The 21,738-nt window shown below is 53.1% G+C and overlaps 1 protein-coding gene across 2 annotated transcripts in view; it reads left to right on the plus strand.

The window, feature by feature from the left end:
- SOS1 (SOS Ras/Rac guanine nucleotide exchange factor 1) overlaps positions 1-21,738 on the plus strand; it is a 70,042-nt gene that overhangs the window by 44,941 nt on the left and 3,363 nt on the right. For both annotated transcript variants that reach the window (XM_064146253.1, XM_064146254.1), the window contains exons 10-20: positions 115-770; positions 7,890-7,971; positions 8,379-8,501; positions 11,426-11,529; positions 12,965-13,187; positions 14,259-14,378; positions 14,653-14,815; positions 15,142-15,259; positions 18,107-18,279; positions 19,196-19,312; positions 19,491-19,755. In XM_064146253.1, the coding sequence (XP_064002323.1) occupies positions 115-770; positions 7,890-7,971; positions 8,379-8,501; positions 11,426-11,529; positions 12,965-13,187; positions 14,259-14,378; positions 14,653-14,815; positions 15,142-15,259; positions 18,107-18,279; positions 19,196-19,312; positions 19,491-19,755 (2,144 nt within the window). The remainder of the gene's footprint in view (positions 1-114; positions 771-7,889; positions 7,972-8,378; positions 8,502-11,425; positions 11,530-12,964; positions 13,188-14,258; positions 14,379-14,652; positions 14,816-15,141; positions 15,260-18,106; positions 18,280-19,195; positions 19,313-19,490; positions 19,756-21,738) is intronic.

Here is a 21,738-nt window from a genome sequence, read left to right on the forward strand (position 1 = left end):
GTGACCTCCTGGCCTCAGAAAGGTGACCTCCTGGGCTGGCTGCTGCTGGTGGTTGTTTGGGTTTGCCATGGGTGCATACTAACAGGGGCTGCTTTCCTCCCGCCTCGGCCGCAGCGAGTCCGCCTGCCGCTTCTACACGCAGCAGATGAAGGGGAAGCAGCTGGCCATCAAGAAAATGAATGAGATCCAGAAAAACATCGATGGTTGGGAGGGGAAGGACATTGGCCAGTGCTGCAACGAGTTCATCATGGAGGGCACGCTGACACGCGTGGGGGCCAAGCACGAGAGGCACATCTTCCTCTTCGACGGCTTGATGATCTGCTGCAAGTCCAACCACGGCCAGCCCAGGCTGCCCGGCGCCAGCAACGCCGAGTACCGCCTGAAGGAAAAGTTCTTCATGAGGAAGGTACAGATCAATGATAAAGATGACACTAACGAGTACAGACATGCTTTTGAAATCATCTTAAAGGATGAGAACAGTGTGATATTTGCTGCTAAATCGGCCGAGGAGAAGAACAACTGGATGGCGGCGCTGATATCTTTGCAGTACAGAAGCACGCTGGAGAGGATGCTGGACGTGACAATGCTGCAGGAAGAAAAAGAGGAGCAGATGAAGTTTCCAAACCCTGAGCTTTATAGGTTTGCAGAACCTGACTCTGAAGAGAATATTGTCTTTGAAGAAAACATGCAGCCCAAATCTGGAATCCCCATCATCAAGGCTGGAACTGTCGTCAAGCTGATCGAGAGGCTGACTTACCACATGTACGCAGGTGAGGCACTTCACTCCTAGAGCCAAACCCAGGGTGATGGCTGCTGCCTGCCTCCTTTTCTCTGTTAAATGCACAAGGTGCTCCAGAAAGCAAAGATGCTTGGCAGTGCTCATGTCCCAGCATGCTTTCTGAGTTAAGGTTTCGAGGTCTGTTGTATTGCATCCATGTACTGGGGCCAGAGCTGTTCAGTATCTTCCCCAGTGACATAGATGGGGAAATTGAGGCACCCTCAGCAAGGCTGCAGGTGGCACTAAGCTGAGTGGGGTGGGTGATAAGGCTGAAGGATGGGCTGGGGACATCCAGAGGGGACTGGACACACTGCACAGCTGGGCTGAGGAGAACCTCAGGAGGTTCAATAAGGCCAAGGGCAAGGTCCTGCACCTGAGTCAGGGCAACCCTCGACAGCAATCTGGGCTGGGGGTGATGAGATTGAGAGCAACCCTACAGAGGCTGCTCTGTAGGGGGGATGCTGGTGGGTGAGAAGCTGGGCAGAGCCAGCAATGGGCACTGGCAGCCCAGAAGGCCAAGGGCAGCCTGGGCTGCATCCAAAGCAGCATGGCCAAAGATGGAGAGAGGAGATCCTGTCCCTCTGCTCTACTGAGACCTCACCTGCAGGGCTGAGGCCAGCTCTGGGGCCCCCAACACAAGAGAGACCTGGAGCTGCTGGAGAGGGTGCAGAGGAGGCCACAAAGAGGCTCAGAGGGCTGGAGAACCTCTCCTGGAGAAGGCTCCAGGGAGACCTTAGACCATTTCAATATCTGAAGGGCACCTACAGGCCAGGCTGTGAAGGGACTGCTCAGAAGGGCCTGTGGGGATAGGGTGAGGGCAGTGGCTTGGAAGTGGAGCAGGGCAGAGTTAGATTGGACCTGAGGAGGAAGTTGTGCAGAAGCAGAGTGGTGAGACACTGGCACAGGCTGCCCAGGGCTGTGCTTGAGGCCCTGTCCCTGCAGACCTTCAAGCTCAGCCTTGCTGTGTCCCTGTGCAGCCTGCTCTAGCTGGCCTGCTGAGTGCATGGGGGTGGCCAAGATGCCCTTGCAGGGTCCTTTCCCAACCTGATGCAGTCCGTGAATCCAAATCCTTACCTGTGTGGCTGTAGCAGTTGCAGTGTGAATCCTGTGTGGCTGACTGTAGTGGGATGTGCCTGCACATGAGGTTGTTCTCCTGTAAGGAGTGGGAGGGCAGGACCTGCAGGAATTCATCTCTAGACAGTTCTTCTTCCTCTATGCCCCAGGCTGCAAGAGCTGCCCTCCCTCAAGCCCTCCTGAGCTGGCTGGCAGGTGTAGCACCAGCCTTGTGTGGGCAGAGAATTCAAGTGAAGGATTAGACTCTTAGCATCTCTTACCTGTGGCCATGCTGATGTGGAGTGGAAAGACCAAATCCCAGCGTGGTGCAGGCAGGCACTCGCAGAGTTTGGCCTCAGAACTTCACCTCCATCAGTATTTCAGCAGGTGTTTGATGTTAAGGACCTCTTTGACTTCGGGTTTCTGTTTTTGTCAGCGAGATTGAAGGTCTTTACATGACCTCAGTGTGGGCTTTCTTATTGGTGATTACTGAGGACTTCCATAAGCTGTGCTGAAAAGCAGGGGCTTGGGGCTTGGCTCTTTTGGTATTGATTTGGTTCTAACTGAATGTCGGTTACTGTAAAACTTCAGGTATCTTGCATTAGTGCAATAGATGCTTTTACTGTGCTTTCACTATCTCCCCTGTTCTCTCCCTGTTCTCTCCCTGTTCTCTCCCTGTTCTCTCCCTGTTCTCTCCCTGTCCTCTCCCTGTCCTCTCCCTGTCCTCTCCCTGTCCTCTCCCTGTCCTCTCCCTGTCCTCTCCCTGTCCTCTCCCTGTCCTCTCCCTGTCCTCTCCCTGTCCTCTCCCTGTCCTCTCCCTGTCCTCTCCCTGTCCTCTCCCTGTCCTCTCCCTGTCCTCTCCCTGTCCTCTCCCTGTCCTCTCCCTGTCCTCTCCCTGTCCTCTCCCTGTCCTCTCCCTGTCCTCTCCCTGTTCTCTCCCTGTTCTCTCCCTGTTCTCTCCCTGTTCTCTCCCTGTTCTCTCCCTGTTCTCTCCCTGTTCTCTCCCTGTTCTCTCCCTGTTCTCTCCCTGTTCTCTCCCACTTTCACTCTCCATTTTTCTTTCTCCCCTCTCAGGCAGTGCTGCCAGGAGTAAGATTGACAGAATGATTTGGGAACCATCCAGTTCCACCCTGCCTGCCATGGTCAGGGACACCTCCTACTAGCCCAAGTTGCTCAAGGCCTCATGCCGCCTGGCCTTGAACACCTCCAGGGAGAGGGTATCCACGACATTCAATCACCACAAGAGCTAGGACAGGGAAGCAGCCCTGATAGCCACCTGGCCACAAGGTGTGTCAGACTGTCCAAACCATCCTGTGATGGAGCAGCAAAATAGGAAGAAATCTGCTCTGCAAAGGCAGCTATGCAGCTGGTTTTAGAGGAGAGAAAGTGGCCTTCATTGAGAAGTTCAGTTCTGCATATTCACAGAATTACAGTGTGGTAGGAGTCGGATGAGGGAGACCTCCAGAGATCACCCAGGCCTAAGCCCCTGCCAGAGCAGCATCACCCAGGGCAGGGCACACAGGAACACATCCAGGTGGGGTTGGAAAGGCTCCAGAGAAGGAGACTCCACAGCCTCTCTGGGCAGCCTGCTCCAGGCCTCCAGCACCTTCACAGGGACAAGGTTTCCCCTCCTGTTCCCCTGGCACCTCCTCTGCTCCATCTTGCCCCCAGTGCCCCTTGTGCTGCCCTTGGCCACCCCTGAGCAGAGCCTGGCTGCGTCCTCCTGACACTGCCCTGCACACCTTTAGCACAGCACTGAGGGCAGCCCTCAGGCTCCTCTGCTGCAAGCTGCCAGCCCCAGCTCCCTCAGCCTGGCCTCACAGGAGATGTTCACTGCCTGCAGCAGCTTGGTGCTCTGGGCTAAACTCTCTCAAGCAGCTCCCTGAGGTCCTTTTTGACCTGAGGGTCCCTGGACACCATATTCCAGATGAGGCCTCACCACCTCTGATGAGTTTGACTGGTTTTAATAGAGTCTCTGCATTTTCTCTTCCTTTCCCTGAGTTGTGTGTCAGAGCAGCTGAGTTGGTACCCAAGGTTTGAAAGCTGTGGCAGGATTTTTTGTCTCTAGGGCAGCACTCTTCTATTTTTAAAGGTTTTCAGTGTGGGGAGTGCTCGTGCGTCATCCTGGTGTCCGTTTCCTTTCCTAGGGAATTCAAGGGTGATTATTTATAAATCCTTGCAGACCAACTTATTGTTCTTTTTTAGCCTTCAAACTGCCTGCATTGAAGAGAGCAGTGTCACATGAGCAGACATCCTGACTAGCCAGTGCTGTCTGGATGTTTGTTGTGAAGGTTTGCTCAGATATTGCAACCCATTTTGAGTTGCAGGCTCAGATAGCAACAGGACAAGGGCAGAGTTTGTTGCTCATCTTCTTCAGCTGGCTGGCACCCAGTCACCAGTGGTGGCCCCTAGGGCTCAGTGTTGGGGCCTGTCCTCCTACGTCCTTATCAGTGAGATGGGTGAGGGCATTAAGGCACCCTCAGTAGGTTTGCAGGTGGCACCAGACTGGGTGGCTGTGTCCATCTGCTAGAGGTTAGGGAGGCTTTGTAGCAGGACCTGGACAGGTCAGAGCCATGGGCCAAGGCTCACTGGATGAAGTGCAACAAGGCCAAATGCCAGGTTCTGCGCATGGGTCACAACAACTCCATGGGGAGCTCCAGACCTGGGGATGTGTGGTTGGAAAGCTGAGACCTGGAGAGGGACCTGGGGTGCTGGTTGGCAGTCAGTGACCATGAGCCAGCACAGCCCAGGTGGCCAAGAAAGCCAAGGGCAGCCTGGCTAGGGCCAGAAGCAGGGTGGGCAGCAGGGACAGGAGGTGCCCATCCCCCTGTGCTCAGCACTGGGGAGGCCACAGCTCGAGTGCTGTGTTCAGCTCTGGGCCCTGCACTGCAGGATACTGAAGGGCTGGAGCCTGTGCAGAGCAGGGCAGTGAGGCTGGAGAAGGGCCTGGAGCAGCTGGGCTGTGAGGACAGGCTGAGGGAGCTGGGGGTGTGCAGGCTGCAGAAGAGGAGGCTAAGGGCAGAGCTCATTGCTCTCTGCAGCTCCCTGCAGGGAAGTTGGAGCAAGGAGGGGGCAGCCTCTGCTCCTTGGTGCCAAGGGACAGGAGCAGAGGAAATGGTTCCAAGCTGCCCCAGGGGAGGCTCAGGCTGGATGCTAGGAAATATTCGGCCCTGGAAGAGTTCTCAGACCTTGGAATGTTCTGCCCAGGGCAGTGCTGGAGTCCCCATGCCTGGGGGTGTTCCAGCAGCCTGTGGAGCTGGTGCTGAGGGACATGGCTGCCCACATAACTATCACATTTGCATGACTATTATGATTTACACAATTACAAGCACTAAATGAAGAAGCTTCAAAATGAAGAATGAAGTCTACAGCTCGTTCAGCAGAATAAAAATGTGAGCTTCCAACACTTGAACAAACTCTTAACGGATACCCGAAGAGGTCTGACCCAATTTGCTTCACTAACCAGCACAGAAAGGAAGAGCTGGAGAAGCTCTGCCGTGAGCACTGGCTGGGAGAGTTGGAGCTGTTCAGCCTGGAGAAGAGAAGGCTCCAGGGACACCTTAGAGCTGCATTTCAGCATCTGAAGGGGACCTCCAGGCAGGCTGGGGAGGGACTGCTCAGAAGGGCTTGGAGTGACAGGACAAGGGGCAATGGTTTGAAAGTGGAGCAGGGCAGAGTCAGGTTGGACCTCAGGAGGAAGTTCTGCAGGACAGTGGTGAGACACTGGCACTGGCTGCCCAGGGCTGTGCTTGAGGCCCTGTCCCTGCAAACCTTCAAGCTCAGCCTTGCTGTGTGCCTGAGCAGCCTGCTCTAGCTGGAGGTGTCCTGCTGAGTGCAGGGGGTGGCCAAGATCCCCTTGCAGGGTCCCTTCCAACCCAGTGCAATCTGTGCATGTGTGATGGGCAGAGGGGTGACATTCTTTGTAGGAAAGAATTTGGAGGTTTGCCTTCAGAGAGGGTTTTTGGAGAGAAGTGGGGAAGAGGTGTTACAGTAAGAGAAGTGGAGTAATGGAGAAGCTGAAGGTTGCGAAGCAGAGTAGGAAGTTGTTTCAGAAGTGGGAATTATTGCCAACAAAGCTGGCAGGAAATGGTGTGTGGCACAATGCAGCCTTCATCCGTGCAGCATGGCCGTCTGCTGCTGCCCAGGGGCAGAGCTCAGCAGGGTCCAAGGAAGGCAGAGCGTTGGTTCAGGTGGTCAAGATGCTGGGCAGTGAAGAAGGAGGATTTCTAAGAAGCTATTTTAAAAAGAACAGTGTTAGATCAAATGCTGGAGACATTTTTTTCCTTCATGACAGCCTGCTGCCAAGGTCCTGTGTGCACCTCTTCAACAGCTCTCTGTTAGTAAAATGAGCAGCTGGGGGTTGTTTATAAGTGGACTGAATTTGCAAAGCCCCTGCCAGCTTTCATTTTGTCCAGTGATAGCAATGCTGTCCTCGTCCTGGTCAGCTCCCTGCAGTGCTGCATTTGCTGATGTGCTTCAACTGAAGTGTTTCTGTGCCTGGATCTGGTTTGCTGTTTTAAATGCCTGCTTGGTTTGGAAGTGCATTTGGGAGCTGTGAATGAACTGGTGTGGCATTAATGACATTTGTTGATGTCCTCCAAGTGAAATACATAATAGCTTCAAAGTGTAGCCTCCAGTTAGCTGAGAAAATACCTGGCCTGCCTTAAGCATGACTGACATCAGTTGTAGCAAGCTAGGAGATGCTCAGAGGGCTGCAGCAGCTCTGTTATTGAGGACAGGCTGAGAGAGTTGGGGCTCTGCGAGAAGAGAAGGCTTCCAGGAGACCTTGGAGTGGCCTTCCAGTATCTGAAGGGGGCTACAGGAGGGCTAGAGAGGGACTATTGACAAGGTCTTGTAATGACAGGATGAGGAGGAATGGGTTTAAACTGGCAGAGGGGAGATTGAAACTGGACATTAGGAAGAAGTTCTTGGCCATGAGGGTGGTGAGACACTGGCACAGGTTGCCCAGAGAGGTTGTGGCTGCTCTCTCCCTGGAGGTGTTCAAGGCCAGGTTGAATGAGGCCTTGAACAACTTGTTCTAGTGGGAGGTGTCCTGGCCTATGGCAGGGGGTTGGAGCTGGATGAGCTTTGAGGTCTCTTCCAGCCTAAACCATTCTGAGATTCTGTAATTTCTTTCCAGTACAAAGGCATTAATGTGTCTTGAGTTTTCCTGTCCTCAGCACTGCCAAAACCCAGCCTTGTGTGCTGCATTCATAGAATGCACCACCAGCACAGCTTGCTCAAGATCTCATCCAACCTGGCCTTGAACACCTCCAGGGAGGGGACATCCACAGCCTCCCTGGGCAGCCTGTGCCAGTGTCTCACCACCCTCACTTCAATTATTTCTTTCTTATCTCCACTCTCTCCTCTCCCAGCTCAAAGGCATTGTCCCTTGTCCTGGCACTCCCGGTCCTTGTGCAAAGTCCCTCCCCAGCTCTCCTGCAGCCCCTTCAGGTACTGGGAGGCTGCTTTAAGGTCCTCCTGGAGCCTTCTCTTCTCCAGGCTGAGCAGCCCCAACTCTCCCAGCCTGTCCCCCTAAGGGAGGTTCTCCAGCCCTATCATAATTTCCATGGCCTCCTTGGGACCTATTCCAGCAGTTCAATGCCTTTTTTTTTTCCTGCTGGCTGCACCAGAACTGCTGCAGGAAGGGTTTGACAAGAGTGGAGTACAGGGAATCTATCACCTCCCTTGTCCTGCTCGCTACTCTTCTGTTGCAGCCCAGCACCCAGGGGATCATCAGTTCATTCTTGTCAAAGCTGCTGAGGAAGGAAGAGTCTTTTCATCATGGAAGTCACAATAAAAAACCATTGCTTTGGATTTTCAACTCAAAACCTATTGGGTTTAAATTCTGCTTTATGTTGCTGTTTTAAGAGGTTCTGAATTGAAACCAAAGTGCTTGGGGCTTACATCAGCTTCTCTGTAAATTGGTAGGCTGGAATCCTTACACTGAAAGGATACTTAAAGTAATTTTGAAGTAGTTAAACAGCAAACAGCAGCAGCAGCAAAAAGAAAAGAAAGGTAACTGCTGTCACAAGCATAAAATTCTTCTCTTTCTTAGATCCCAACTTTGTGCGGACTTTTCTCACGACCTACAGATCCTTCTGTAAGCCTCAGGAGTTGCTGAGTCTGCTGATTGAAAGGTAAGGCCACTGCTGGGAGTGCTGCTCCTGCAAACTGCACCCTTTTAGTTACTGCAGCTCTTTACTGGCACAGCTCCCTAGATTCATAGACTGGTTTAGGTTGGAAGAGAACTTAAAGATCATCCAGTTCCAACCCCCCTGCCATGGGTAGGGACATCTCCCACCAGCCCAGCTTGCTCAAGGCCTTATCCGGCCTGGCCTTGAGCACCTCCAGGGAGGGGGCAGCCACAACCTCCCTGGGCAGCCTGTGCCAGTGTCTCCCCACCCTCACTGCCAAGAATTTCTTCCTCCTTCTCCAGTCTCAATCTGCCCTCCTCAGCCTTCAATCCATTTCCTCTTCTCTTGTCCCTGCAAGCCCTGTACATGCTGTGAGCAGTGAGTGTGCTTATGGCCATCTCCTCTGCTAGGTTTGAAATTCCAGAGCCTGAGCCGACGGAATCCGACCGCATTGCGATGGAGAATGGTGACCAACCGTTCAGTGCCGAGCTGAAGAAGTTCAGGAAGGAGTACATTCAGCCTGTGCAGCTGAGGTGAGTGGCCAGCAGTCACAGAAATAGCATGGGGAGGTTTGGCAGGATGGGGATGAGCACAAAGCTCAACCACTCAGCAGGGACATCTCCACTAGAGCAGGCTGCAGCAGCCCTCTCCAGCCTCACCTTCAGTGTCTCCAGCCATGGGCCCCAAACACCTCCCTGGGCAACCTGTTGCAGTGTTGCAGCAGCCTCCTGCTGCAGAACTTGTTCCTCACAGCCAATCTCAATCTGCTCTGCTCTGGTTTGCAGCCATTGCTCTCATCCTGTCCCTGCAGGCCTTTGGCAGCAGTCCCTCTGCAACCTTCTTGTAGCCCTTTTCAGGTCCTGGCAGGCTGCTCTTAGGTCTCCCCAGAGCCTTCTTTACCCCAGACTGAACACCCCCAGCTCCCTCAGCCTGTGCCCGTAGCAGAGCTGCTCCAGCCCCCTTCACCATCTTTGTTGGGCTTCTCTGGATCCACTCCAGTCCCTCACAGAATCACAGGACACCAGGTTGGAGAGGCCCCCAGGGATCATCTGGTGCAGCCTCTCTAGGTGACAGCCCAGTTTCAGTGAGATGCCAGCACCTGCCACACTTCAAGAGAGAACCGCAAATTCTTTCGTGGAGTGAGAGCCCCAAAACTGAAGGCAGTATTGGAGATGTGGCCTGACCAATGGCAAGTAGAGGGGCACAGTCACTTCCCTGCTCCTGCTGGCTACACTAATGCTGGTCCAGGTCAGGATGCAGGTGGCCTTTTTGGTCACCTGAGCACACTGCTGGCTCATCTTCAGCTGCCTGTCAGCTGGCACTGCTGAATCATTTTCTGCCGGGTAGCTTTCCAGCCACTCTGCTCCAGACTTGCAGTGTTGTGTGGGGTTGCTGTGCCCTAAGTGCAGGACCCAGCCCTTGGCTTTGTTAAGCCTCCTACAGCTGGCCTCAGGCCATGCATCCAGCCTGCCAGATCCCTCTGTAGAGCTTTCCTGCCTTTGAGTACTCCCACCCGATTTAGTTTCATCTGTAAACTGACTGAGGGTGCCTGGATCCCCTTGTCCAAAAGAGAACTGATCCCAGCACTGAGCCCTGGGCACATCATGAGTCACCAACTGGATTTGCCTCCATTCCCAGCACTCTGGGCCTGGCCATCCAGGCAGTTTGTTACCCAGCCAAGTGTCCACCCAGCCAAGCCATCAGCAGCTGGGATGTGAGTGGGCCTCACTAAAGTCCAGGTAAACACTGGCTACAGCCTTTCCTTCATCCAGTAAGGGAGACACTGCTCATAAAAGGCCAGCAGAACCTTCATGAGCCCGTTCAGACTGGGCCCTGCACATGCTGCTTAATGGCACTGCAGCGACCTGCTCTGTGACCTTCCCCTGTGCCAAGGTCAGACTGCCCGCTCTGTAGTTCCCCAGGGCCTCCTTCCAGCCCTGCTGGCAGATGGGGGTCACATTTGCCAGTCTCCAGTCAGATGAAACCTCCCCACATAGCCAGGACTGCTGGTGAATGATGGAAAGTGCCTTCAGTAAGCAGCTTCACCAGTTCTCAGTGCCCTGGGTGAGCAGCTTCACCAGCTCTCAGTGCCCTGGGTGAGCAGCTTCACCAGCTCTCAGTGCCCTTGGGTGAGCAGTTTCACCAGCTCTCAGTGCCCTTGGGTGAGCAGTTTCACCAGCTCTCAGTGCCCTTGGTGAGCAGCTTCACCAGTTCTCAGTGCCCTTGGTGAGCAGCTTCACCAGCTCTCAGTGCCCTTGGGTGAGCAGCTTCACCAGCTCTCAGTGCCCTTGGATGAGCACCTTCACCAATGCTCTCAGTGCCCTTGGTGAGCAGCTTCACCAGCTCTCAGTGCCCTTGGGTGAGTACCTTTACCAGCTCTCAGTGCCCTTGGGTGTGCAGCTTCACCAGTTCTCAGTGCCCTTGGTGAGCAGCTTCACCAGCTCTCAGTGCCCTTGGTGAGCAGCTTCACCAGCTCTCAGTGCCCTTGGGTGAGCACCTTCACCAATGCTCTCAGTGCCCTGGGTGAGCAGCTTCACCAGCTCTCAGTGCCCTTGGTGAGCACCTTCACCAATGCTCTCAGTGCCCTGGGTGAGCAGCTTCACCAGCTCTCAGTGCCCTTGGTGAGCACCTTCACCAATGCTCTCAGTGCCCTGGGTGAGCAGCTTCACCAGCTCTCAGTGCCCTGGGTGAGCAGCTTCACCAGCTCTCAGTGCCCTTGGTGAGCACCTTCACCAATGCTCTCAGTGCCCTGGGTGAGCAGCTTCACCAGCTCTCAGTGCCCTTGGTGAGCACCTTCACCAGCTCTCAGTGCTCTTAGATGACTGCCATCCAGCCCCTTGTGTGTCGAAGTGGTGCAGCAGCTCACTAACCGCCACATTTTGGTTCCTGTTGTTGCTGTGTGCCATGGCAGGACTCTGACTCCTTTAACGTAGGGAAATTGTAATAGACTCATAGAATCAAGCCGGCTGGAACGACTTCCAAGCACATCCAGTCCAACCTAGCACCCAGCCCTGTCCAGTCAACTAGACCATGGCACTAAGTGTCCCATCCAGGCTTTTCTTGAACACCTCCAGGGATGGCAACTCCACCACCTCCCTGGGCAGCCCATTCCAATGCCAAATTACTCTCTCCAACACCCTCACACCAAAGAAGTTTCTCCTCATGTTGAGGTGAAACCTTCTGTGTTCCAGTTTGTAGCTGTTGCTCCTTGGCTTATTGCCTATTCTCATGACCCCATAGAGAAAATTCCCCTCTCAGTAGTGTTCTCTTTCCAGGCTAAACAGCCCCACATCTCTTCAGCCTGTCCACTTAAGAGGAGCGGACTGGTGGTGAAATGCAGATAACAGAATAATTTTCTTTCCTCTGCTGTTTCTGCTGCTGCTACTGAAAGGCTTGAAAAGGCAGAGGTGAAGGCAGGCTGTGCTGGGCAGTGCTTACTTACCTTCTCGTTTTGCAGGGTACTGAACGTCTGCCGACACTGGGTAGAGCATCACTTCTATGACTTTGAAAGAGATGCTGATCTGCTGCAGCGCTTGGAGGAGTTCATTGGGACAGTCAGAGGTACCTGGGCTTCCTTAAGTGCTAACATGTAGCAGAAAGAATCCCTTGGCAGAGCTGTGCAGTCAGATCAGTTTCTTCTCACTGGCCAGTTAGAAAAGCACAGGACTGACGGCTGAATAAACACTTGGGAAATGATAGAATCATAGGAGGGGCTGGGGTGGAAGGGACCTCCAAAGGGCATCTAGGCCAACCCCCATGCACTCAGACATCCTCCACAGGGTCAAGTTTCTCGCAGCCTTGTACAGCTTCAACTTCAGTATCTCCAGCCATGGGCCCCAACCACCTCCCTGGGCAACCTGTTGCAGTGTTGCAGCAGCCTCCTGCTGCAGAACTTGTTCCTCACAGCCAATCTCAATCTGCTTTGCAGCCATTGCCCTCATCCTGTCCCTGCAGGCCTTTGGCAGCAGTCCCTCTGCAGCCTTCTTGTAGCCCCTTTGGGTCCTGGCAGGATGCTATTAGGTCTCCCCAGAGCCTTCTTTACCCCAGACTGAACACCCCCAGCTCCCTCAGCCTGTGGCCGTAGCAGAGCTGCACTCTGCGCTCTGCCAGCATCTCCCCACCTTCACTGTCAAGAATTTCTTCCTAATCTCCAGTCTCAATCTGCCCTCCTCTAGCTTCAGTCCATTCCCTCTTATCCTGTCACAGCAAGCCCTTGTCAAAAGTCCCTCTGCAACCTTCCTGAAGGATCCCTCCAGGTACTGGCAGGCAGCTCTAAGGCCCCCCAGAATCCTTTCCAGGCTGAACACCCCCAGCTCCCTCGGGCTATCCTCACAGCGGAGCTGCTCCAGCCCTTGGCTCGTCTTTGTGGCCTCCTCTGGCCTCACCCCAGCAGCTCTGTGTCCTGCTGCTGGGGACACCAGAACTGGAAGCAGAATTGGAGACGAGGTGTCATTAGGACAGAGCAAAGAAGGCTTCACTCCTGGTCCCCAAAAAAGGCAGGCTGCTTTGCCCACCTGTACCATCCAGCACAGTGGAGCCACAGCTCACCTTTGAGCTGCTCTGCCTTTCTATGGAAGGGCTGCACTCCTGGCACTCTCCCAGTGAGGATTCCCAGGAATAGCCATGCCTTATATGTAGCTCTTGCTCTGCTCTCCACAACTTTGGACTGGGAAGGCATTGCCCCAGCTCTTTCAGCCAGCCCAGGTGGGTGCCAGCCCAAGGGGGTGCCAGAAGTTCAGTGATGCACTTGGCTGTGTTCAGCTTTATGAGGCTGGCTTGGACCCTGCCTTGAGACACTCAGCATTTGCTGCTGAGGAATTCCCTTTACACTATCAAATGCCAATGTGCCAACAGCACTTCTGCCCTTCGGCACAGTGTGCTATTGCTTTCAGACAGCAGCTTTGGGGGTTCAGTCCCAAGGTTTGTTTGGTACCCTGACCTCTTTAGAAGGACAGTATTAAGAGGAACTAAAGAGTGATTTTTCTCTGCGTGTCAGGCAAAGCCATGAAGAAATGGGTTGAGTCCATCACCAAGATCATCAACCGGAAGAAGCAAGCACAAGCCATTGGGCCAAGCCACAACATCACCTTTGAGAGCCCACCCCCAGCCATCGAGTGGCACATCAGCAAGCCAGGGCACACGGAGACTTTTGACTTGCTCACTTTGCACCCAATAGAAATCGCTCGGCAGCTCACCTTGCTCGAGTCAGACTTTTACAGGTAACTTTCCTCCACTGGAAAAAAAAATGAACCCAAGCATGACACAACCCAAAATAGCCTCCAGCAGGAAATTATTTCTATGGGCCCCTGCTTGAAGCCCCACGGTAGGTCATGGGACTTCGCCAGTGATGTTTATTAAATGCTGTTTGATTAGAAAAACTGTTCTGAAGCCCAGTGTTGAACAGGTCTTTATCCTCCCCAGGTTAGTGTGGGGAGCGTGTGGCTGACCCGTTGTGTGGTGCTGCCGGTGTCTTCTGGTGTTTTTCCAGTAGATCAACCTTTGAGAAGTAGGAACCTTGATTAAGGCAGGTTTTTTACAGCTTCACAGATGGCATCAGGTTGGAAGAGACCCTGCAAGGGCATCTTGTCCAGCCTCATGCACTCAGCAGGGACACCTCCAGCTAGAGCAGGCTGCTCAGGCACACAGCAAGGCTCAGCTTGAAGGTCTGCAGGGACAGGGCCTCAAGCACAGCCCTGGGCAGCCTGTGCCAGTGTCTCACCACTGTCCTGCAGAACTCCCTCCTGAGGTCCAACCTGACTCTGCCCTGCTCCACTTTCAAACCATTGCCCTTATCCTGTCACTTCAAGCCCTTCTGAGCAGTCCCTCCCCAGCCTGCCTGGAGGTCCCCTTCAGATGCTGAAATGCAGCTCTAAGGTGTCCCTGGAGCCTTCTCTTCTCCAGGCTGAACAGCTCCAACTCTCCCAGCCTGTACTCACGGCAGAGCTTCTCCAGCTCTTCCTTTCTGTGCTGGTTAGTGAAGCAAATTGTGTCAGACCTCTTCGGGTATCTGTTAAGAGTTTGTTCAAGTGTTGGAAGCTCACATTTTTATTCTGCTGAACGAGCTGTAGACTTCATTCTTCATTTAGATGCTTCTTCATTTAGTGCTTGTAATTGTGTAAATCATAATAGTCATGCAAATGTGATAGTTATGTGGGCAGCCTCACATTGTCAAAGAGAAGTAATAACCTAAGGATTTATTTCATAACATTACTTCCAAATTCATGGCAGATGAAGAACTTTGGGGCAAATAGTGTCTTGTCTGCATTTAATGATGCATTTACTTTTCCTAGAGCTGTGCAGCCATCTGAACTGGTTGGAAGTGTGTGGACGAAGGAAGATAAAGAAATTAACTCTCCCAACCTTCTTAAAATGATAAGGCATACAACTAACCTCACTCTCTGGTTTGAAAAGTAAGTGCCTCTCCTGAACTCACACATCTGGAGTGCTGTGAAAACCTGTTCTGGGAGAGCTCTGCTTTTATTAAGTTGTATTCAGATACTACAAGTAGGCCCTGGGAGAACCTTAACCATTATGCTGTCAGCTTTTTACGCCGGGGGTTGTTTCTGAATGTCTTTGTTAAATTTGATTTCATCTTTGCTTGTCTGTGCAACTTGTCTGTTGTGTGTTATTGTGGGAAACTCATCAATGGCTTTAATGCAAACCCAACTGTTCTTGTGTATTTAGATGCATTGTAGAAACAGAAAACCTAGAGGAGAGAGTGATTGTAGTGAGCCGGATAATTGAGATCCTGCAAGTTTTTCAAGAGCTAAACAACTTTAATGGTGTCCTTGAGATTGTCAGTGCCATGAACTCTGCAGCAGTGTATAGGTTGGATCACACGTTTGAGGTACAGTGAAATGTTTCCCCTTTTTGGTGTGGAAGTGTAACGCAGTGCACGCTGGCTCCACTGAAAGCCTGTCTTTTCAGTAAGCATGTGGAGGAAGATAAGTCTCCCAGGGAACGGCAGAAGCAGAGTGTGACAGAGAGGGTTTGGTGCTCAGATTCAGGAGCAAGAAGTCAATCGTGGCTTAGGATAGGCAGAAAGAGGCAGCAAGATCTTGACCGTGGTGGGGCACTGGTTTCAATAGCAGTGGGAGTGCGTTGTTCTCGGTGTTGGTACTGGGCTGGGCCTTCATCCTGCCTTTCCAAACAACCTGCTTCATCTCTTTCCAGCAAATTCCAAGTCGCCAGAAGAAGATTTTAGAAGAAGCTTATGAGCTGAGCGAGGATCATTATAAGAAGTACTTGGCAAAACTCAGGTCCATTAATCCTCCTTGTGTGCCTTTTTTTGGTAAGTCTCTTTGGCTTGAACGAGCTGTGTCAGGCATAAACGTTTGGAAAGTATTCAGGTAGGGCACTGAACAGAGTATGAACCACAGGAGTCAGTTGTAGCAGGATAGTTTTGCTTCAGTTTTCAGGGCCAGAATATTACTTCCATGTATGTGGAAGAAAAATTTAAGTAAGAGCTGTGTGCCGTGAGTGCGCGGAGCCTGCCCCGTGTGCCATGAGTGTGTGAAGCCTCTCCTTGTGCCGTGAGTGTACAGAGCCTGTCCCGTGTGCCGTGAGTGTACAGAGCCTGTCCCGTGTGCCGTGAGTGCGCGGAGCCTGCCCCGTGTGCCATGAGTGTGTGAAGCCTCTCCTTGTGCCGTGAGTGTACAGAGCCTGTCCCGTGTGCCGTGAGTGTACAGAGCCTGTCCCGTGTGCCATGAGTGCGGAGCCTGTCCCGTGTGCCGTGAGTGTACACAGCCTGTCCGTGTGCCATGAGTGTGCGGAGCCTGTGCCGTGAGTGCGTGGAGCCTCTCCCTTGTGCCGTGAGTGTACAGAGCCTGTGCCGTGAGTGCGTGGAGCCTCTCCCTTGTGCCATGAGTGTACAGAGCCTGTCCCATGTGCCGTGAGTGCGTGGAGCCTCTCCCTTCTGCCGTGAGTGTACAGAGCCTGTCCCGTGTGCCATGAGTGCGTGAAGCCTGTCCTGTGTGCCTTGAGTGTACAGAGCCTGTCCTGTGTGCCGTGAGTGTACAGAGCCTGTCCCATGTGCCGTGAGTGCGTGGAGCCTCTCCCTTGTGCCATGAGTGTACAGAGCCTGTCCCGTGTGCCGTGAGTGCAGAGCCTCTTCTGTGTGCCGTGAGTGTACAGAGCCTGTGCCGTGTGCCGTGAGTGCGGAGCCTGTCCCGTGTGCCGTGAGTGTACAGAGCCTGTCCCGTGTGCCGTGAGTGCAGAACCTCTTCTGTGTGCCGTGAGTGTACAGAGCCTGTCCCGTGTGCCGTGAGTGCAGAGCCTCTTCTGTGTGCCGTGAGTGTACAGAGCCTGTGCCGTGTGCCGTGAGTGCGGAGCCTGTCCCGTGTGCCGTGAGTGCGGAGCCTCTTCTGTGTGCCGTGAGTGTACGGAGCCTGTCCCGTGTGCCGTGAGTGTATACAGCCTGTGCCGTGTGCCGTGAGTGCGGAGCCTGTCCCGTGTGCCGTGAGTGCGGAGCCTCTTCTGTGTGCCGTGAGTGTACAGAGCCTGTCCCGTGTGCCGTGAGTGCAGAGCCTGTCCCGTGTGCCGTGAGTGTACAGAGCCTGTCCCGTGTGCCATGAGTGCGTGAAGCCTGTCCTGTGTGCCTTGAGTGTACAGAGCCTGTCCTGTGTGCCGTGAGTGTACAGAGCCTGTCCCATGTGCCGTGAGTGCGTGGAGCCTCTCCCTTGTGCCATGAGTGTACAGAGCCTGTCCCGTGTGCCGTGAGTGCAGAGCCTCTTCTGTGTGCCGTGAGTGTACAGAGCCTGTGCCGTGTGCCGTGAGTGCGGAGCCTGTCCCGTGTGCCGTGAGTGTACAGAGCCTGTCCCGTGTGCCGTGAGTGCAGAACCTCTTCTGTGTGCCGTGAGTGTACAGAGCCTGTCCCGTGTGCCGTGAGTGCAGAGCCTCTTCTGTGTGCCGTGAGTGTACAGAGCCTGTGCCGTGTGCCGTGAGTGCGGAGCCTGTCCCGTGTGCCGTGAGTGCGGAGCCTCTTCTGTGTGCCGTGAGTGTACGGAGCCTGTCCCGTGTGCCGTGAGTGTATACAGCCTGTGCCGTGTGCCGTGAGTGCGGAGCCTGTCCCGTGTGCCGTGAGTGCGGAGCCTCTTCTGTGTGCCGTGAGTGTACAGAGCCTGTCCCGTGTGCCGTGAGTGCAGAGCCTGTCCCGTGTGCCGTGAGTGTACAGAGCCTGTCCCGTGTGCCGTGAGTGTCTTGGGTTCAAATGCAAGTTCCCAGAGACTCTTATAAATTTGGTAGACCCAATGACAATTTATAGAATTTATAGAGTTTATAGAGTGCCCTCCCCTCCTCCCCCTCCTTTCCCCAAAAGACAGGGAGAGAGATAAGAGGTAGGGACACCCCCAATAAATCAATCTCACTCGATTTGGAAGTTAAAAAAGGAAAAGTTTAACAATAACTTAGAAAAAGGGATTGGAGGTAGGGGAGTTTACAAAGGATAAGGAAGGGAAAACAGCAAAATACAAAACAGGGATGGATACAACCCGAGTAGTGTGATGGTGTCTCTGCCTCGTGGCTGGTATGCAGTATCAGTGTGTGTGTGTGTGTTCATGAACGCAGGTAGGGAGAAAGAGGGCGAAAAGAGGAAGAGACAGGAGAACTCCTGTCTTTTATACCACAGGAAGTGGGGGGAGTGGGCTAACCATCACCTGGAGTGCGGCCCACCCCTGAGGAGGGGCCAAGACCCCTAGGGTCAGGTTCAGGGTCACTCCCCCAGGAGTGCTAACCCTATACACGTGAGTGTATACAGCCTGTCCCGTGTGCCGTGAGTGTACAGAGCCTGTCCCGTGTGCCGTGAGTGCAGAGCCTGTCCCGTGTGCCGTGCGTGCGGAGCCTGTCCCATGTGCCGTGAGTGTACAGAGCCTGTCCCGTGTGCCGTGAGTGTACAGAGCCTGTCCCGTGTGCCGTGAGTGTACAGAGCCTGTCCCGTGTGCCGTGAGTGTACAGAGCCTGTCCCGTGTGCCGTGAGTGCAGAGCCTGTCCCGTGTGCCGTGCGTGCGGAGCCTGTCCCGTGTGCCGTGAGTGCGCGGACCCTCTTCTGTGTACTCTGAGCAAAGAACTTCGTCTTTGTGCTGTGATTTAAGAACCCATCCTGTGTGCTATGGGTTGACAGCCTCTTCTGTGTGCTCTTTAGGGATTTACTTAACTAACATCTTGAAAACAGAGGAAGGCAACCCTGAATTTTTGAAGCGCCACGGGAAAGAACTCATAAACTTCAGTAAGAGAAGGAAGGTGGCTGAAATCACTGGAGAGATACAGCAGTACCAGAACCAGCCCTACTGTCTAAGAGTGGAGTTTGACATCAGGGTAAGTGGCATTGGGTCCCCCAGCCCATGCACTGAACTGCTTCTAGGCTGTCTGTATCAACTGCTTGTCCTTAAGGCTGGACTTCATTCAGAGAGGTTCATCAGGATGGGTCAGAGATGAGCAGAAAGCTTCTCATCGAATCTCTTTTGGGCCTCACTCTAAGAAGGGACAGAAAACTCAGTGCTTGCGGTTCCGTGGGGTTTGGGGATCTGCTTGGGTTTTCCCCCCCAGCTCTGGGACTGTTGGTAGATGGCTTTACACTGCTGAGTGTCCAAAAGAAAGAGAACCTACCAGCTTCTCAGTGTCATTTGTGTAGCGAGCCCAGCTCTCTTCTGCTCTGCCACACTGCTCTGGCTTCCAGCTTTACCTGGCAGCACTGGTGTATGGCTTTTGGTGGCTTTCATGCACACATTGGGCTTTATCCTGTCCTTTGATCTCCTTGGTCTGTGGTCTTCTCAATCCTATCTCTGCTCCTCTCCCCTTCCCCCTTCCCTCTTCCCCTTCCCCTTTTTCTCTCCCAGGCTGTATACTTTCAGAGAATCACAGAACAAATTAGCTTAAGAGATTCTACACTATTTTATGCTCTTGTTTTCCCCAGCATCTGAAAAAACACATGGTGAAAGCGTTTTTTCCTTGCATCAGTGTAAAGATGGACCACTTGCAGCTTCTTCTGAAGATGCCTGAGGAAACCTGGTCTGTTTTTTTGCACTGCAGAACATATTTAGGCTGCTTGCACAGTTGGTTTTCAAGCCAAATGACCAGGCAAAGGGCTGGCAATGAACAGATTTAGTAACTTCAAAATCTTTCCTTACTTCTGACTCCAGGATTTTCTCTCCTCTCTGGAATGAATAGTTGGGATGATTTGTGCAGTAGAAACAAATGATCCAGGCAGGTTTTCTACCTTCTTGTGTTTCAGAGATTCTTCGAGAACCTGAATCCAATGGGAAACAGCCTGGAAACAGAATTTACCGATTACTTGTTCAACAAGTCACTCGAGATAGAGCCCCGAAATGTCAAACCTCCACCAAGATTTGTTAGTATTCAATGTGCTTTTTCTTTTTTCTCCCCATCAATTGCTTCCTTTTGTCTTTGACAGATAGCAGAAGTCACTGTAGATAGCTCTGACTTCATAAATACCAACTGCTTTCAGGCGATCTTCTCTACTTCTGAGTTTTTATGATACTGTTTTTTTTTCCCCCCCATTATTTCAGCCCAAAAAATACAGCTATCCTCTCAAGTCTCCAGGTGTCCGTCCCTCTAACCCAAGGCCAGGTACCATGAGACATCCCACACCTCTGCAACAGGAGCCAAGGAAAATCAGTTACAGCCGCATCCCAGAGAGCGAGACTGAAGCTACAGCATCGGCACCAAACTCTCCCCGGACTCCACTCACCCCTCCCCCTGCTTCTGCTACTTCAAGCACCACAGATGCCTGCAGTGTTTTTGACTCAGATCCTTCCAGTCCTTTTCATGCAAGTAGGTGCTGATAGGTAGTCCACCAAGAACTGTGCAGATTAGATTGTGTGCTGAAATCGTGTTTAGTCTTCTACAGGTGAAGCAGCTGGGCAGAGGGAACCTCATGAGGTGCAGCAAGGACAAGTGTGGAGTCCTGCACCTGAGGAGGAACTACTCTCCTGAGGCAGGACAGGTTGGGGGACCATCTGTTAGAGAGTAGCTCCACAGAGAAGGTCCTTGGAGCCCTGGTTGATAAGAAGTTCATGGGACAGCAATGTGCCCTGGTGCCCAAAAAGGCCAGTGGCATGCTTGGAGGTGTTAACAAGAGTGTGCCCAGCAGGTCGAGGCAGGTTCTCCCTAGTTTGACCTGGGGGGCTTGGTGGGCAGAAGGGTGCCTATGAGCCAGCAAGGAGCCACGAAGGCCAAGGGCATCCTGGAGTGGATTAGAAGGATAGTGGTAAATCAGTGAAAAGAAGTTCTCTTCCCCCTCTACTCTGCCCTGGTGAGGCCACATCTGGAATACAATGTCCAGTTCTGGGACCATCAGGTCAAGAGGGACTTCAGGGACCTGCTTGAGAGGGTCCAGCCTAGAGCACCAAGCTGCTGCAGGCAGTGAGCATCTCCTGTGAGGCCAGGCTGAGGGAGCTGGGGCTGGCAGTTTGCAGCAGAGGAGCCTGAGGGCTGCCCTCAATGCTGTGCTAAAGATGTGCAGGGCAGTGTCAGGAGGACGCAGCCAGGCTCTGCTCAGGGGTGGCCAAGGGCAGCACAAGGGGCACTGGGGGCAAGCTGGAGCAGAGGAGGTGCCAGGGGAACAGGAGGGGAAACTTTGTCCCTGTGAGGGTGCTGGAGGCCTGGAGCAGGCTGCCCAGAGAGGCTGTGAAGTCTCCTTCTCTGGAGCCTTTCCAACCCCACCTGGATGTGTTTCTGTGTGGCCTGCCCTGGGTGACCCTGCTCTGGCAGGGGCTTGGCCTGGATGACCTCTGGAGGTCCCTTCCAACTCCTACCCCTCTGTGCTTCTGTGATGTGTGGGATTTGCTGCTGTGTGTTTAAATGTGTGGTGGATGTATTTGGTGAGTATCTGATGGTGAGCAATGGGAACAGCAATGGATGTTTTGTTGGGTTTGCTGCTGCCTGCCATGCTGAGTTGCTTTCAGTGCCCATGGGTGGCTTTCCTGCAGAGCATAGCCTGTTTCATGTGTGAGTTCTTGCAGGTGAAGTACAAGATTAGTCCTGTGTTCCAAGTGCAAGGTCCTGCAGCTGGGTTGGGCCAACCCAGGGACAAATACAGGCTGGGTCCAGAGTGGGTTGAGAATAGACCTGAAGAAAAAGACTTGAGGGGTGTTGGTTGCTGAGAAACTCCTCAGGAGCCAGCAGTGCCCTCAGCTGGGAGTGTTCAGTCTGGAGAAGAGAAGGCTCTAGGGGGACCTTAGAGCTGCCTACCAGTGCCTGAAGGGATCCTGCAGGAAGGCTGCTGAGGGTATCTAGAGATAGGCCAAGGGGGAATGGTTTGAAACTGAGGGAGAATTTCTTCAGTGATGAGACTCTGGAATAGTCTGTCCAGGGAGGTCGTGGATGCTGCTTCCCTAGGGGTATTCAAGGCCAAGTTGGATGAGGCCTTGAGCAACCAGCACTAGTGAGAGGTGTCCCTTCCCATGGCAGGGGGGTTGGAGTAGATGAGCTTTGGGGTTTCTTCCAGGCTGAGCCATTGTAGGACTCAACTGATTGCCACAAGGAGATGAAGTTGATTAGCACAGCAGTGCCACTGCTGAATGTCCAAGCCAGGTGGCTGAAATACCTCTCCAGAAGATACTTCTTCATTCTTGGGTTGCCCCATGAAGTGTACGTTCAGGATAATTGTTTTAGTACTTTTGTGATAGAAAAGCAACTTTGTGGTGGGGATTTTGTCTCAGAGCTTTACCTGAGGCTCCAAAAGAAGCACAGAGATGTTTTGCAGGTAAAGAAAGCACTTTGTGTGGAGATTGCTTCACTGCCTCTCTTTAAAAC

The sequence above is a fragment of the Pogoniulus pusillus genome, chromosome 7 (genome assembly GCF_015220805.1).
Source record: "Pogoniulus pusillus isolate bPogPus1 chromosome 7, bPogPus1.pri, whole genome shotgun sequence".
Classification (NCBI taxonomy): Eukaryota; Metazoa; Chordata; class Aves; order Piciformes; family Lybiidae; genus Pogoniulus; species Pogoniulus pusillus.